The 15,576-nt window shown below is 39.6% G+C and overlaps 1 protein-coding gene across 1 annotated transcript in view; it reads right to left on the bottom strand.

The window, feature by feature from the left end:
• Nucleotides 1-15,576, bottom strand: part of EGF (epidermal growth factor) — a 65,238-nt gene that overhangs the window by 41,469 nt on the left and 8,193 nt on the right. Inside the window, exons 2-6 of the mRNA XM_054383097.1 lie at nucleotides 15,289-15,420; nucleotides 11,740-11,939; nucleotides 10,435-10,616; nucleotides 6,014-6,244; nucleotides 4,421-4,623 (exon numbers count right to left, since the gene is read on the bottom strand). Coding sequence (XP_054239072.1) covers nucleotides 4,421-4,623; nucleotides 6,014-6,244; nucleotides 10,435-10,616; nucleotides 11,740-11,939; nucleotides 15,289-15,420 — 948 coding nt within the window. The remainder of the gene's footprint in view (nucleotides 1-4,420; nucleotides 4,624-6,013; nucleotides 6,245-10,434; nucleotides 10,617-11,739; nucleotides 11,940-15,288; nucleotides 15,421-15,576) is intronic.

Below are 15,576 nucleotides of genomic sequence, written 5' to 3'. Positions count from 1 at the left end.
AAGGCAAACAGGTATTCCAGTATCCCTTTTCATGGGAGGGATTTGCAGATGCTCAGCTACATTTTAGAGCTGGTGTTTTCCTAGATATGCAACACTCATGGTTTTATTTTTGTCTCCCAAACTATTATTTTTGTTTTAATCTTCCTAATCTTCTTCTGCCCTTCTGGGGTTGCTTGCCCCTTTCCCAAGCTAAGAATAGCTGAACTGCTGCTACTGAATGTGGGTATGCAGCCACCCACACACAACGCTCTCTCTTTGCCCTGGGCTGTTGGTGTGACACACAAGGAATCATGGCCTAATACAGGCAAAGAAATCTGTATGTCAACAGTTTTCTTGTGCTAGTTCGAATTTACCCTCTAACTTCCAAGAGATGGAAAGCAGCCTAATATTGGAGCCTGCCATTTAGTCTTCTGCTAGCCACAGAAGAGAAAATGCTAGCCATGTAGTGGAATGAAAGATCACACCTATAAAAGACAGAAATAATTTCCCAGACAGACTCTTCAGCTTGAGTGAAATCATTGACATTGCACTTATTTGCACCAAACTGTCTTCTCTCACAACATCTATACCACCAAATGAGAAATGAAGAATGGATAACTAGGATTTTATCTATGTTATTGAGCATGTTACCTTCTGGAGAGACTTGAATTTTACATAGTCTTGTCTCTTGTGGAGAGGACATATATAACACAGCCAACAACCCCTGAGGTTTAAAAGACCACTATCATGAAATACCTTTATTGTAGAACTAGTTTTGAACTGGATCCTGAATCTTTGTCCCTGCTGCAACTGAATCAGGAATATATAGTAATGAGGTCTCTAATCTTCCAAGGCAGGTGCATAAGACCAGGCTGGATGAGGCTTTGAGCAGCCTGGTCTAATGGGGGTGTCCCTGCCCATGGCAGCAGGGTTTGAACTAGATAATCTTTAAGGTCCCTTCCAACTCAAGCCATTCTGTGATTCTATGATAATTCATTAGAAAAACAAAAGTGGAAGTGCAATCACACAATACAAACCAGAAAGAAGACCACATTCACTGCTGCTTCTTGTGCTTAACACTGGTGCTGGGTTTTTGGCCCTTACTTGTACCATTACAGAATCACAGAATGGTTGGAAGGGACCTCCAAAGGTCATCTAGTCCAACCCCTTCTCCAGTCAGCAGGGTCATCCTCAACTAGATCAGGTTGCCCAGAGCCCTGTCGAGCCTCACCTTGAGTATCTCCAGGGATGGGGCCTCAACTACCTGCCCTGGGCAACCTGTTCCAGTGTTCCACTACTTCATTCATGGTAAATAACTTGTTCCTGAGACATCCAGGAGTTACAGAAGAAATAACAGAAGCAATTTTGCCATCTGTGCAACCTCAAGAAAATATTACTTTTTAAAATGGAATAATCATTAAAATCTCAATACAGCCAAATCAAAACATAAAAAGAAAAAAAAAAAGTTTAAAAATTAAAAAATTTAAATCACATTTCAGAGTGCTAAATGAACAGTGACTAAGTTATAAATCACAAAGATTTTAAGGTAATCTTTTCTGGAAGAACAAGGCTTATGAATGACATTTTCTAGTTTGGGTTTTTTGGGTGTTTTCCCTCACATCACCTCTCATATGGGGATGGATGTTGTGAGATAATAGTCTGTTGCTGGTATCTTACACTGGAAAGAAACACAAGATAATTCCTTCCAAAAAACTATCATGACATTAATGTTAATCTGCAAGAGAAGAACCTTGAAAAAAAATTCCAGAGGCATTCTTTGAGATTCTAAGGTAATGAAGACATTTCATGAGCCGTTAATAACAGTGTGAAGAACACTCCAGTAGGCATTTACAAATACACATACTGCCATCAAATCTAGGGTTAGCTGTCAAATGGAGCTAAGGTAAATAAGAAGCTATCATTCAGATACTGCCATGCCAAAGTTCTCGTGTGGGGTTACAGCAAGTACATTGCTCAACAAATGCTCTTCACTATACTTGTTGTCCCTGACCAATCCAGGAAAGTCTTTAGAGAGAGAAAGAGGGGACATGAGGAATTTAAGTGGTACAGTAAGTAATTCAAATTCCAGCAAAACATCAAATTGTGTCAGTTGAGAACTTCTCAGTTCCTTTTCATCTGAAGGAACTCACTCACTATCAGCTTTAAAGAAGCCTGATAATTCACAGCTGACACTACACTGCATTATACACTTTCTTGGCTTCTTCAGAACATCCAATTAGCCTAGGTATGCTTTTATCTCCAGATTTCTCAGTTGTAAGAACAGCTATAAATCTCACTTGTACTCCAGGCTCATTAGTCCTCCTTTCATCCCAGTTCTTGCACTGAATAAGCCAAACAACATGCAGGCAAAGTCCAAAAGGTTCATCTGGATTCAGCCTGTTAAGCTTCTTTCTACTCCATCATCTCCCAGACAGTTTTACAAGAAGGTATTTGGCATTTAAAAAACCAAAAAGGGGGCAAAAAAAGCTCCTACTGCAGGCAGCATTTACTACCATACAAAAATTTACTACACACGTTGAAAATACAGGAGTATATACTGTAAGTTTCACAGAAATCAATAACAGAATGTTAGGGGCTGAAAGGGACCCAGTCCAATCCCACTGCCAGAGCAGGATCACATATACCAGATCACACAGGAACATATCCAGGCAGGTCTTGAGTATCTTCAGTTTGTGGAGTACCTCCACTACCCACTCTGGGCAGCCTGTTCCACTTTATACTGGTGTATACTGTAGGTATATATTGTAAGTATATACTGGTACTTTACTAACCAGGGTGGGAAAATCCTCTTTCCAGTGGAAAGAGAAACACCAGAAAGCAGCATGTTCTGGTGGAAGAAGTGGAGCTAATCTTCTGACAGAAGGATAAAAGTTTAGATGACTTGTGTAGTTGAGTGAAGGGTCACTGAAACGATGCTGCATACCCCTGCGGAGAGGACATCTGTGATACAACCAACAGCCCCTAAGGTTTGAGAGATTGCTATCATGAACGACCTTTCTCGGTCATGATTTCTTCCCCTCCATGCATATGCAGGCACAGTGACTGACACCCAAGGAGGCCTCACAAGGCTTTCCAAATCTCATTGAAACAATCCTGAGATGTGTGCACAGGCACTATCTGCACCACGAATGTGTCCTTCCCTAGTTACTCTGTGTGAGAGCATCAAATATATCAGTGGAAAAACGTGCTTCCATTTGCCAGGATGACTGCTTTCCTCAAAGGAGGCATGGGACAAGTATTGTCTCCAAATGGAGCCTTCCTTTGTTTACAAGTTTACTTGATTTCCCAAAACGCTTTCTCTTCTGCATCTCAACAGCTCTTTAACTGAAAAGAAATCATTTGAAGAAGAAAATTCCCTTGAAGATGTTCCCACTCAGACCAAGCCTCAGGACGGCATGGTGTCATATAAACTTGTTGGTCAGCATGCAGAAGGATAAAGGCTACTTTATAGCAAATACTTAGATATGGCTCAAGAGAGATACTTAGGAGTTTCATTTTTGCTCATAGAAACAACCACTGTTTTATCTTCATGCCTTTATTCTACCTATACCTCTGGGAACCCATGGCCATCTTCCCTTGGGAGCTCTGCAGCCATTGCTCAACACACAACTGCCTCTAAGACATTTGCTTAGTCGTTCATATCAAAGCAAAACTGGTGACAAAAACTGTTCCATTAATGCAGGAATACTCTGCCTGCCTTCCAGAGATCAGGGAACACTATTTCCCTTGCACACCCACCACATTCTACTACTGCCTCAGCAGGAATTCTCAAAGAAGATGAGATATCCATAGTCAATGACTTCCATTTTCTGATCCACAATGAAAGGCAGTGACAGCACCACCTCATAGGGTAGGTAACTGATCTCTATCAAAGAGACCCAAAGCACTTTATTTCATAGTTATTCTGGCAACTTGAAGTCTGTCTAAAACAGGCTGACTCCTAATCCAGCCATTTCACAGCAAAATTGAGACATGCAAAAGTATTATTTGTAGGGCACACTATGCACTTTAACACCTTCAGTGCCGAGATCATCAGAGGTGTTTAGATGCACATTAGAATAAAACTGCCAGAAAGGAGCAGACATTTGATTGAAGATAATCTACATGGAGGATTAAAAATCTGTATGCTTTGTACATTTAGCAGAAAAGATTTCAAACAAAGGGAAGAGAAGGAGAAAAATCACATTTATCTGCATGTATATTCAGATCAACAAAATGAGATGATGGTTCATGCCCAGCACACTTCCAGTTTGATATTCCAGATGGATTCACATACACTAAGTGAAAAGTTAAAGAAAACCTTTTCCTTGGCTTCTCTGAAGCCTGGAGTTTTGTCAGGGAAAACTATTACTGTGAAAAATCAGAGTGTATGGCATTATTATTCTCACACATAACAGCTGTGTCATTACAGTTTACTTACCAAAATCCTGATACTCTGTTCTTGCACCTGGCTGCTTAAATGGGTGTACCACTTTTATCTCCACTGGAGGGAAAAACAGTGGCTTTAGGCTAATTGTCACTACAACTTTTCCAGTGTACTTATTGGCTCTCCATATCATACCAGATTTCATCTCTGAATAGTAGAGGTGCTCAGCAAAGAGAGACATTCCAAGCAACTGATGTCTGCAGCAAAGAGAAGATAACATAAAGTGGCACATTACCTGATCCCTATATATTTATTAAACAGATGCAGGATGGGTAACCTGTATTTCTCACAGGTTTCAGGACTGACTCAATAGACAGAAAAAGCCTGGGCATGATCCTGAGCAAGCCAAACTGACATCTGCTTTTTTTGAAGGATGCAGGCCAAATAATTTCCTCCATTCTCCAATTTCCAGTGTCTGCTCTGACACTTCTGACTGTCCCAGGAAGTCAGAATAGAGATGGAGGGGTAAGAGCAGAGCATTCCTAAAACCCATGTAGCTGCTTCTCCTATCACAGGAATTTAGTTTGTGTTTGCTAGCCAGTTAGAGCAGGCAGCAGGAACCATAAAAGGGCTCAGTGTTAAAGGAAAGGGAAAGCAGAAAATTATACTGAAAGAGGGAATTTTGTTCTCTACTTCCCAGTACATACACTTTTTCTATGCTTCCCAGGTAGAAAAAGGAGAACCCATATCATCCAGGTTCACAGGGAACATGCTGAAGCCCTCGTGAACACCAGCCAAATCAAGGGAGAAAGTGGGAAAGGGTAACGACAAGTCCAACATAAGAGCTGGCAAGGTAGGGACCAACTAGCGTTGTGTTCACCATATGCAAGCAGTGTGCTGTGTGTTTAATTCAGCACGCCAGAGAGAGCATGTATTTTTCTCCTTTTGCAATTGACAGTCCCTAATAGGCATATGTTGGTCCTGCCATGGTGACACAAACTGCAGTAATACAGGGTAACTTTTTCCTGAGCACCTCAGTCAGAACAGGCCCACCATGGAGCATCTGGAACCACTGGAAAGCATGGAGGTCAAATATTAAAGTCACCCAAAAGCACAGGGGTATGACAGCCTCCCAAGTCATGCAGAGAGCATGAAGGGAACAAGTCTCTTGTGTAGGACAGTTTTCCTAACATCTACGGATGCTTGCTGGAGAGCCTGAGCACAGACCTGAGGAGGAAAACGAGCTTAGAGGAGGATAGGAAAAGGCTGATCAGGCTCAGTCTCTTGAGCAGAGCTCAGTCTCTTGAGCAGAGCTCACCTGTTGTGACCTTCGACAAATAATTTAGTCTCTGCTTTTGGCTTCTTTATCTGCAGAAAAATGTCACTAATAAACATTCAGAGAGGATTTCTATGCATTAAGTAGTTATCATTTGCTAAAAAGCTTGGAAGATGGAGAGCACTGAGTGGCAGTATTATCCTGACAACAGTGACTTCTTTCCATCTTCCTATCAGTGCTTTTAGATTTACAGTTACCACACTTTATAATCCTTACAGTGTCATGAACTAATAAAATAAAAGGGAGAAAGAGGAAGGGAGCTAAGTACATCCCTGGGAAATGAGTGGTTTATTTCTGACAAGAAAACTCACCGGACAGAATTTTTGAGCAAACGAACAGCTCCACCATCATAGCCACATGATCCAATGCGGGAAATCTCTTTCCCATGGTCATGTTGTATCCAGTAGAGTCTTGTGTCAACCAGATCTAGTGATATGGCCTTGATTTTTTCTGTGGTTCTTAAAACATTTCTCACGTCACTTCCGCTGAGGGACACTCGGTGTATACTAGAAACCGTGCCATCTGAAGACCAAAATAATAGCCTGCAGACAAGAGAGGCATGTTTTGAACCAAAAAAAACCATCAGCAAACAAACTCCATGTTTGCAAGATCACATCGCTGCTACACACTCCTTGTTTAGTTGTTTCTATATACAGAAATTTTCAGTCCTACCACAGTGCTTTCAGAACCCAAACTAATAGGTTGGACTCGATGGTCTTAAAGGTCTTTTAAAAAGGAAATTATTCTAACAGTCTAATAATAAAGCAAGAGACTTCCTTAATATGTACTCACATATTCCAAGAAAGCCCCATAAACATCTCCCCTTAATATAGCTCTATAAAGAAGGGATTTTTTTTTTTTTACAGCAAAGTGTTGTCTATTTAACAGAAGCAATTTTACTACTGAAGTTTTGTTACAGTTGTTTTCTTATTTTAAAAAATATGTTTCTATTAGAGACTCTGTGGCTCTGTACGTAGGGAGAATGGATTGATGAGAAAGTTCTCTCATATAGGTCAAGCAGGAATCAGCCGATTTTAACCACGAAGGGCTAATGCCTGTCTCTCTGCTTTGTTCATCTGTGCAGCCAGGGAAAGAGACTGGAACAACCTCTCAAATCAGTGGGGAACTCCTGCAAACCTGGGGAAAGGCATGGGGAGGAATCTGTCTCCAGAAACCCTAGCTGAACATATCACTTCAGTGCTTAACTTAAAAATACCCCTTCTATTATTGTTCTCATTTCTTTACCTTCCTGATGATTATAGCAACCAGATTGTGCTGTCATCAAATTAAGACACAGTCAAAATATAGCTCCAATGCTCCAAAGAGTCGAATTTAGTGTAGGTCAAATTACTCATTGATCAGAATCCAGATATACCAATGTGACTGAAGTTAACAAGAGTTCTTCCAAGACAGCAATTTATCCCACATTCATGCACATTTTATTAATGTTTGGATTTAGATTTTCTTCTTGGGTTTCTTTTGCAAAAAAAAAAAAAAAAAAAAAATTCCAAGAATCATTATCATTTTGTCTTGGTTTCACAAAACTGTAGAGTTTATATGAATGGAGCAATGTGGCACAAATCCAGCTTTACTAAGTTTATGTTAATAATTTGTCAAAGGCTCCCAAATGGATTAGATCTTACCAGCAAGAGACTATGCTGAACCAGCAGGAAGAATCAGGCCTTGTCTCAGTTTTTTCTCACTCTTACATGGTCTACAGTTCTCATAGGTTATTAATATATGGGGGAAAGCATCTTTCCAGAAAGACAGTCCAATTTTATACTGCCATTTTCAAACACTTCAGTAATATCTGTTTGCATTTTGCAGCACCTGGTACCTAAGAAATGTCACTATTCTGGAGGTTTGGACAAATCCTAGCATTCACTTTTTACAGACAAGGACACTAAGAAACCAAGGTGGTTATAGTCTCTATGCATTGCTTTTGCAAGCCAGTGTAGGGACAAGGGGTGACCTCGTTAATGTTTATAAATATGTAAAGGTGAATGCTGAGAGGATGGAGTCAGGCTCTGCTCAGTGATGCCCAGTGACAGGACAAGGGGAAGTAGGCAGAAGTTGAGGCATGGGAAGTTCCATGGAAACATGAGGAAAAATTTTTTCACTGTGAGGGTGATGGAACACTGGGAACAGGCTGCTCAGGGGGGTTGTAGAGTCTCCATCTCTGGAGATATTCAAGACCTGCCTGGATGCATTCCTGTGTGACCTGGTATAGGTGATCCTGCTCTGGCAGCAGGTTGGACTGGATGATTTTTTGAAGTCCCTTCCAGCCCCTAACATTCTGTGATTCTGTGACAAGATAATGATATGAACACAGAAAGACAGAAGAATGAAGATTAAAAACAGCTTGGGTAATTGCCAGCATTACTGTATTTGTCCTCTATTTTTATTTAGTCTTAATCCTTATCTTCTGACATTTCTAAATGCCACTAAAAAAATCAGATCAACCTTACAGCAATAGTTACAGTATTACTACAAAAATAGTCCTGTTACTGCTAAAACCTGGACACATCTTTTCAGAGAAACTCTATTACTAGAGTATCAGACTTCACAGTTGCACACATTTGAAGGAAGACTTTGTTAAATACCAAATTTAGTTCATGTTTATGCCGGTGCATATAAACATACTGGGGTGCTTAATCATGGAATACATTGGGTTGGAATAGACCTCTAGAGGTCATCCAGTCTAGCTGCCCTGCAGTAAGGAGGGACATCCCCAATTAGATCGATCAGAAAACCATCAAGCCTGACCTTGAATGCCCCCAGGAATGGGGCCTCCACTGTCTTCCTGAGCAACCTGTTTTAGTGTTTCACCACCTTGTGGTGAACTTCATCTTAATGTCCAATCTAAATTTACCCTGCTCTAGTTTAAAAACGTTGCCCTTATCCTATTGCTACATGGCCTTGTAAACAGGGTATAATTCACTTCAAATTAACAACAGAGCTCTTAGACTTTTCATATCAAAAAAGATTGGCACAGGGCATTAAAAAAAAAAATAGACTTTTTGGAATCTACTTTCTTTACAGTTTATTGCTATCTTACTGGCCTCCCTCTAAGCACACATGTACAGCTCTTCTGCACAGTCAGTCTCACCTAGGTGAATATACACAGCTGAGTCTCTCCAAACTTTCACATACATTGAGCAAATAAATCCCTATGATGCCATTTGTATAACGCGTCACAGTGGCATTTGACAGTGGGTTTGAGGACTTGTGAATATTTCCAAAATTGGTAAATATTATCTTCAAAAGAAAAATTAGGGGGAAAAAATAAAAAATATATAAGACACTGAGTTGCTGGAGTATGTCCAGAGGAGGGCAACAAAGCTGGTGATGGGTGTAGGGAATAAGTCTCACAAGGAGCAGCTGAGGGAACTGGGACTCTTCAGTCTGGAGAAAAGGAGGCTGAAGGGAGCTTTCTACAACTCCCTGAAAGGAGGTTGTAGTGAGGTGGAGTTTGGTCTCTTCTCCCTAATATCAAGTGTTAGAATGACACAAACTGAAATTGTGCCAGGAGAGTTTAGGTTGGAGACTAGGAAACGTTTCTTTCCTGCAAGAGTGGTCAGGCATTGGAACCTGCTGCCCAGGGAGGTGGTGAAGCCACCATCCCTGGGGGTGTTCAAGAAAAGCATGGACATGGTGGTGTTAGATTTAAGGATGGACTTAATGATCTTAGAGGTCATTTCCAACTGAAACAAGTCTACAATTCTATTATTTTATATATGTGTGTGTGTATGTATATATATAGATACACACATACAGGTTGATGTTCAGGCCTCTAAATCCTACCCAAACAACAAGACTCCAAAGAATACTAGTAATGCTGCTAGCATCAGAAGCTTGGTTTATGCATAAAAGTACTAGGAAATGACATATAAGTCAATATTAAAATATTTCCACACTCTGTAAGCAATTCAAATTTGCAACAGTGTGTTACTGGAACTGAAATGTGGCAACAAAACCATGTTCTTGCTGTACAAAACAAAGCATCTCAAAGACTCCTCAAGGTTTAATATTTGTAGCTTTATTGGAAGAGGTTTAGGTCTAAAAAGAAACTAGCATGGAGACACTACCAAGACAATTTATATTGATAACTCCTGAGACCAAATCTCCTATGTGAGCATGGTTCTCAGTTAAATGGCTGGAAACTGGATGAGGTTTGGCTTTTGTAAAGGCCAAATTAGTAATGACATACAGTAGCAGCAGTAGATTCAGAAGCAATGTTCTGATCAAATTACAAAGAAAAAAGGAAAATAGAGGGAAAACTAAGTTTCAACCTCTTTTCAGAAAACATCCTAACTTATATTGTAAGCATGCCTGTTCTGGAGCACAGGGACTCCTAGCATTTGCAGGCATCCTTCCCCTTGCTGCTCTAATCCTGTTTTCTGCTGCCCTGAAGCTTTGTTTTCTTCAAGGACCATCAATGCCTCTTTTCCCTTAGCTCTCCACACTAGCAAAATTTTCCCTGATGACCAAGAGGTATAGATGCTGCATTAGATTGGTGGGCTTTTCTCATCTGCTTCTCTATTTATCTCTTCCTTATTTACCTCTCACATATGAATTATTCTTTAATCCTCTTTTGTCAGAGTTCAAGGAGATACTGGACTACAGAAAATGCACTATGAACAGAGCAGCCCAGCACCCTACAAACCACAGTCATAGCACTTAGCATATTTTGAGTCCATTTCAATGAAATTACTAACCTAGTTAAAATTACCTTTGCTCAGCATCAACAGTAATCCTCATGGGACGACCAACGTCTCTTAGAAGAACTCGGCGTTTCTTCCCAGTCAAGTCTGTGGCTTCTATGGTTCCTTTCTGCCTGTTGGCCCAGAGAATGTCTTGATTTATCCAGTCAATAGCAAATCCTGAAGTGCCTTTGTCTATGTAACATAGTCTCTGTAATAAAAAAAAAAATCCCATGCTGACAACAAGGAGCATCCTAATGATTGCCCTAAACTTGACTTTCAGTATAGGAAGCAGAGTGCCCAACTCAAGCTTCCCATTTCATTCCTCTACCTCCTTCATTTTCTCCCAGACATGTAAATATTTCTTTTCCTTAATCACTTTGATTTGATCTTTGTGTTTACCCATACCCCTTCAGAAGTGAATGACTGTCTGCAAAAAGGAAAACAGATTTCCACAAGAAACACTCTGGACTAATCTTTTAGCTACAGATGAGGCCTTAAGCAACCAAGTCTAGTTGAGAGGCATCCTTGCCCATGGCCGGGAGGTTGGAGTAGATGATCTCTGAGGTCCCTTCCAACCTAAGACATTCTGTGATTTTGCATTTTGCACACTATGAAGAACTCAGACCTGTTCTATTACAGAGGGAAGAATTCCTAACACAGTGTTGCTGGATCCTGATCCCTAAAAATTCAGCATAAAATACATCGGTGAAGACTCCACATAGATATAGAAACACTGTCAATCTCTCTCAAACAGAACAAAATAAAAACCCCAGAAACACCAAACAAAAAAAAAAAAAAAGGCTCTTGCAGCACTAAAGTTCAGCCACAACAGCTTGTCTGCCCTTCTTAATCAGCCAGATTCACTGAACTGCACAACTTCGCCTGAACAAAGAGCGAAGTGCTAAAAGAAGCATTTCTGTAACCATAGAAACCAGTCAAAGGTTTGAGAAAAAATGAGTAAGAATTCAAGCACATTCTTCTCACACTACTTGTGCCAGCTTGAGTTACAGTAATCTGGAAGACAAACTTCCCTGATTCAGGAGATTAATTTAAAGCTCATAGAAACATTATTGTCTTCAAAGCTTTCGTTTGTCTGAATTTCCACTCCTTCATTTTTGACTCCCTATCACTTGATCCACAGAAAATACTGAATGAACTGTGAATAGCAGTCAAACAACCTTGACTCAGGACCATAACTATTGTGACAGCTGAAGCTATTTGGAAAAAAAAAAAAAAAAAAAAGGGGTGAAGTGTACCTAAAGAGCAGGTGGTTTCTGCAGAGGGCTTTATGCCCGTTAAGTTGGATAATTCCAGGGGACAAACTACTTTACCTCTCGTTTTGTGCCATTTAGGTGAATTCTTTGAAGCAATCGTCTTTCAGAGTCTACCCAATACACTTTTTCTTCTGCATAATGAAAATCCATAAGTGTTGACTGACCAGTATCAGCCACCAATCTGTCATGATTGGTCCCTTCAGTGTCAATTCTAAAGATGGCATTTCCATGGCTAAAGAGTAGGAATGGTGCAGGGTCTGGTGTGAAGAAAACAACAACAATAAAAGAGACAACTTAATAGATCACCATTGCATTTTTGCTGCATGAAGTTCTCATCAGCATTGTACTAGCCAACGAGAAAATTCAGGATCTAACTATCTCTCTATATATTTTAATGATAACTTTCTAGGCATATTGCAGAGGATCAATAAGGCATATATTTAATGGTCCTTTCACATTTAATGCTGAAAATTAGGTCCAAAACTTGAGTCATGAAATTGAGACTGCAGTTGTTGTTACGCAGGGATGCATCTCCAAGTTGAAGACTGCTTTCAGCTATTGTGCCATAGTAAGAACTTATCACAGAGAGATAGTCTGGAGTCTCACTTTTACCGTCACAAGACAGGGCAAAGGAAGAAGCTATAGAGACTGTTGAGGTGCCTTATGATACAGAAGGCTGAAGGAAACTGAAATACCTCTATGTACAACTTCTACAGCTCAACAGCAACAACTCCTTCCAGACAAACACTGCATTCACACTAAGTGAAGAGTGTATCAGTAATTGAACATCAAATATACTAAAGTTCCAATTATCCTCCAAAATCTAGAAAAGCAATTGAGGCTGAAAGTTATGAGCAGCTAAGATGGCCCAAATAGCCTAATACAGACTTAAAACCAAGTAATAGATATGGAAGTACAATAGTTTGGACTGCAGACTTCTACTTAGTATTTAATAAAACTGAGACTACCCCAGTTTTATAAAGTCCTCTTCGTTATTTTTGTGATATCACCACAGGGTAGGGTTATGATTGCCAGTAAACCTTAATTGCATCTCCAAATCACAATAGTTTTTATGTGGGCACTTTGAATAGTATGGGTACCTATCAAGCGTGTAGAAGAGGAAAGAAGTTTTTATGTAACCGGTCACATTTTAGCCTTCATTATAAAAATAAACTTTTTATTTTGTCTAATTGGAAATAAATAAATAAAAATGAGGGGGTATACAGCCCAGTCTTTAATGTACCACTGAAACAACATTTTAAGAAGAAAGCCCATTGTGGTGGCAATGGTGAGGGTTTATATACATGGTTGCCTGAAATAACAGACCGTGGCAAACAAGTAGTGTTTTAATTGAGTGCAGTTATTGATAGAGATCCAACAGAATCACAGCTTTCAAGCCTTCTAATCAGCTGCTAAACTGACCTTGCAATGCAGAAGCAGCTCTCCATTTATCAGGGATGGATGTTATCAAAGATGCACTATCACTGGTTTTCTTGCATTTACACTTTTGAAAATTAAACTGGGTTTATTGACCATTTTCACAACCTTTTAACTAAGTATCTTTCCTACTAGCATGAAACCTAAGAGTTTCAACAGATATCACTTTTACAAATTTCAGCCAAATGCTCTGCCTTTGTCATGATTGCAAGGTTAATTCAACCCCTTTCAAAGCAGAGGAATGGGAGAGATTTTGGTTTCTCCAGATGAAGAAAGTTCTGACAACTACCCAAGATGTAATTTCCTTCTGCTCACATGAAGCATACTGTTCCGACATTAACAGCCTGGTTTGTATCTCAACTTTTCAAGTTATCACCCAGTTCCAACAGCTGCTTCTAGGGTTTTAGTGACTCCTTTTTTCTGCTGCTATTTGCACTGAGCAACCCTGTGTTAGAACATTTAAATTATGAAGACTTGTTTTATGGAAATGGTAAATGACAGGTGAAGATGAAGGCAAGATCAATTTATCTCACAAATCTGACAGCTTTGCTGCCTGCATTTTCAACAATTAGCTGACCAAGAGCATTTATACACTTTTTGGTGTATAAGTTTTGGTCCTTTCCACACTCTGAATTTCTTATCAGGTGCCTGTGAATGAGGGTTGTAAATGGAACAAGTCTAGCTTTGATTGCAGAAGCACCGGCCAGATTTGGGACTTAATTTTATCAGGGCATTAATGAACAAATAAACACCACCTGCACCTGAGAATTTCCTCTCTTTAAAACACTTCACCCAATTAAAATATTCTCTCCAAGGGAGTTTACACTTAGCATAAGGGTTGCTTATCCATCACTGTATCTCCTGAACCTTCAGTAGCTTTCTGTTGGTGTTATAAAGGTTAGTAATAATGCTACAAAAAAGTTCAAGTTCCTCAGTATTAAGGTAGGCTTGTTCTGTGAAAGATACCTGTGCACAAATATTGTGAGATAATTTATTTGCTTTCACACCTCTTCAGAAATGAGGAGTTTATAAAACATTTGATTAAAAGAAAGTTAAAAATTCTACTTAAGAGGCTGGAGATATTAAGGCAGGAGGACAAAAAATCCAGCTTGTGTCTTTGTAAGTCACATGTTGCTGTCAATGGTCATGATGCTAGAAGATAAAGTAATTCTGTTGGTGCCAGTTTGCAAACTACATAGAACATTTTTGGATATGTTCATGGTTAAAAAGGCCACATGTTTGGAGACTCAAGTGCATCTATTTTTTGGGTCAGAAACATGCCCTGTCACATCCCATCTCTGAAAAAGAAAGTCTGAGCTCCTGGATCAGATGGGAGCTGTAGCATATCCCAGACAGGAACCAAAACCAGACATTCAGGAAACCAAGGTGGAGAGATGAGAGGAGAACTTCTGAGCACTTCCACCTTATAGTCCAGATGCAATATAGGATTAAACAAACCAATAAAATCCAATCAGATTTGTCTCCGCAGGTATCATCTGTTGAGGACAAATTGAAGGTTATTCAAAGGCTTCAACTGTGTCTATTTGCCTCTTAGAAGGGAAAAAAGACCTTTTAAAATTTAATTTGTCTTAGACATTCAAAAATCAATTTGTCCACTCAGGACAGAACGAGAGAAAGAACTCACAATAACCCTCATTAAGAAACTGTGAATGGACCAAACTAAAAGTAAGGGCTTCCTCCTTGTGATTTCACAGCACAGAACCTAAACATACTGCAAAGACAACAATGCCAAGAAATTGAAAGAGGCAAAAGCAACAGAATCTGGCATATTGCTGTGTTTTCCCCGGAATTAGTAATGATGGGATAAGAGGTTGCAGTTCCAAGCACACAGAAAGTATGTCTGCTAAACAGGAAGTCATTATTTAGCTTTATTTCTTAGTTTTCATATCTTTTCATATGTTCATTCCTCTTCCCACCACCATACTTTCCATTCTTCACTGCTACCTTTCTGTAGCACCCACTTTTGGTTTTGTCACTTATCTACACAGTAAAATAGGGAGTTCTTCCATCAGTAACCCAGAGTACACCAGTTGCTCTCCAGTAGAGATCAGTCAGGCATTCTTAACTTTGAAAAACAATGTTACCTACATATCTAAAGCTCTTCTTCAGTAATTAAAAAAAAAAAAAAAAAAAAAAAAAAGACCTTACCATTCACGTAGCAAGATCGTTTATCAATATCCAAAGTGTAGCCAGGCAAACAGGAGCAGATATAGGAGCCTGGAACATTGATACAGGTCTGGCCACAGGTTCCCAAACCACCTTCAAGACATTCATCAATATCTGAAACAGATCAGGACAATTGAGCTAGAAAAAGCAACAAAGAGAAAAAATACCCTTGACATAGTTATCTAATAATAAATTGGTCACATAATTTATTATCCCATCAGTAGAAGAGGAGAGAAGAATTGCTGTATGGCTTCATGATGGCCTTAGGTT

Source organism: Indicator indicator, chromosome 8 (assembly GCF_027791375.1).
Source record: "Indicator indicator isolate 239-I01 chromosome 8, UM_Iind_1.1, whole genome shotgun sequence".
NCBI classification, from domain to species: domain Eukaryota; kingdom Metazoa; phylum Chordata; class Aves; order Piciformes; family Indicatoridae; genus Indicator; species Indicator indicator.
Note: the sequence above shows the minus strand (reverse complement) of the source record. Positions and strands in the feature narration are given on the sequence as shown.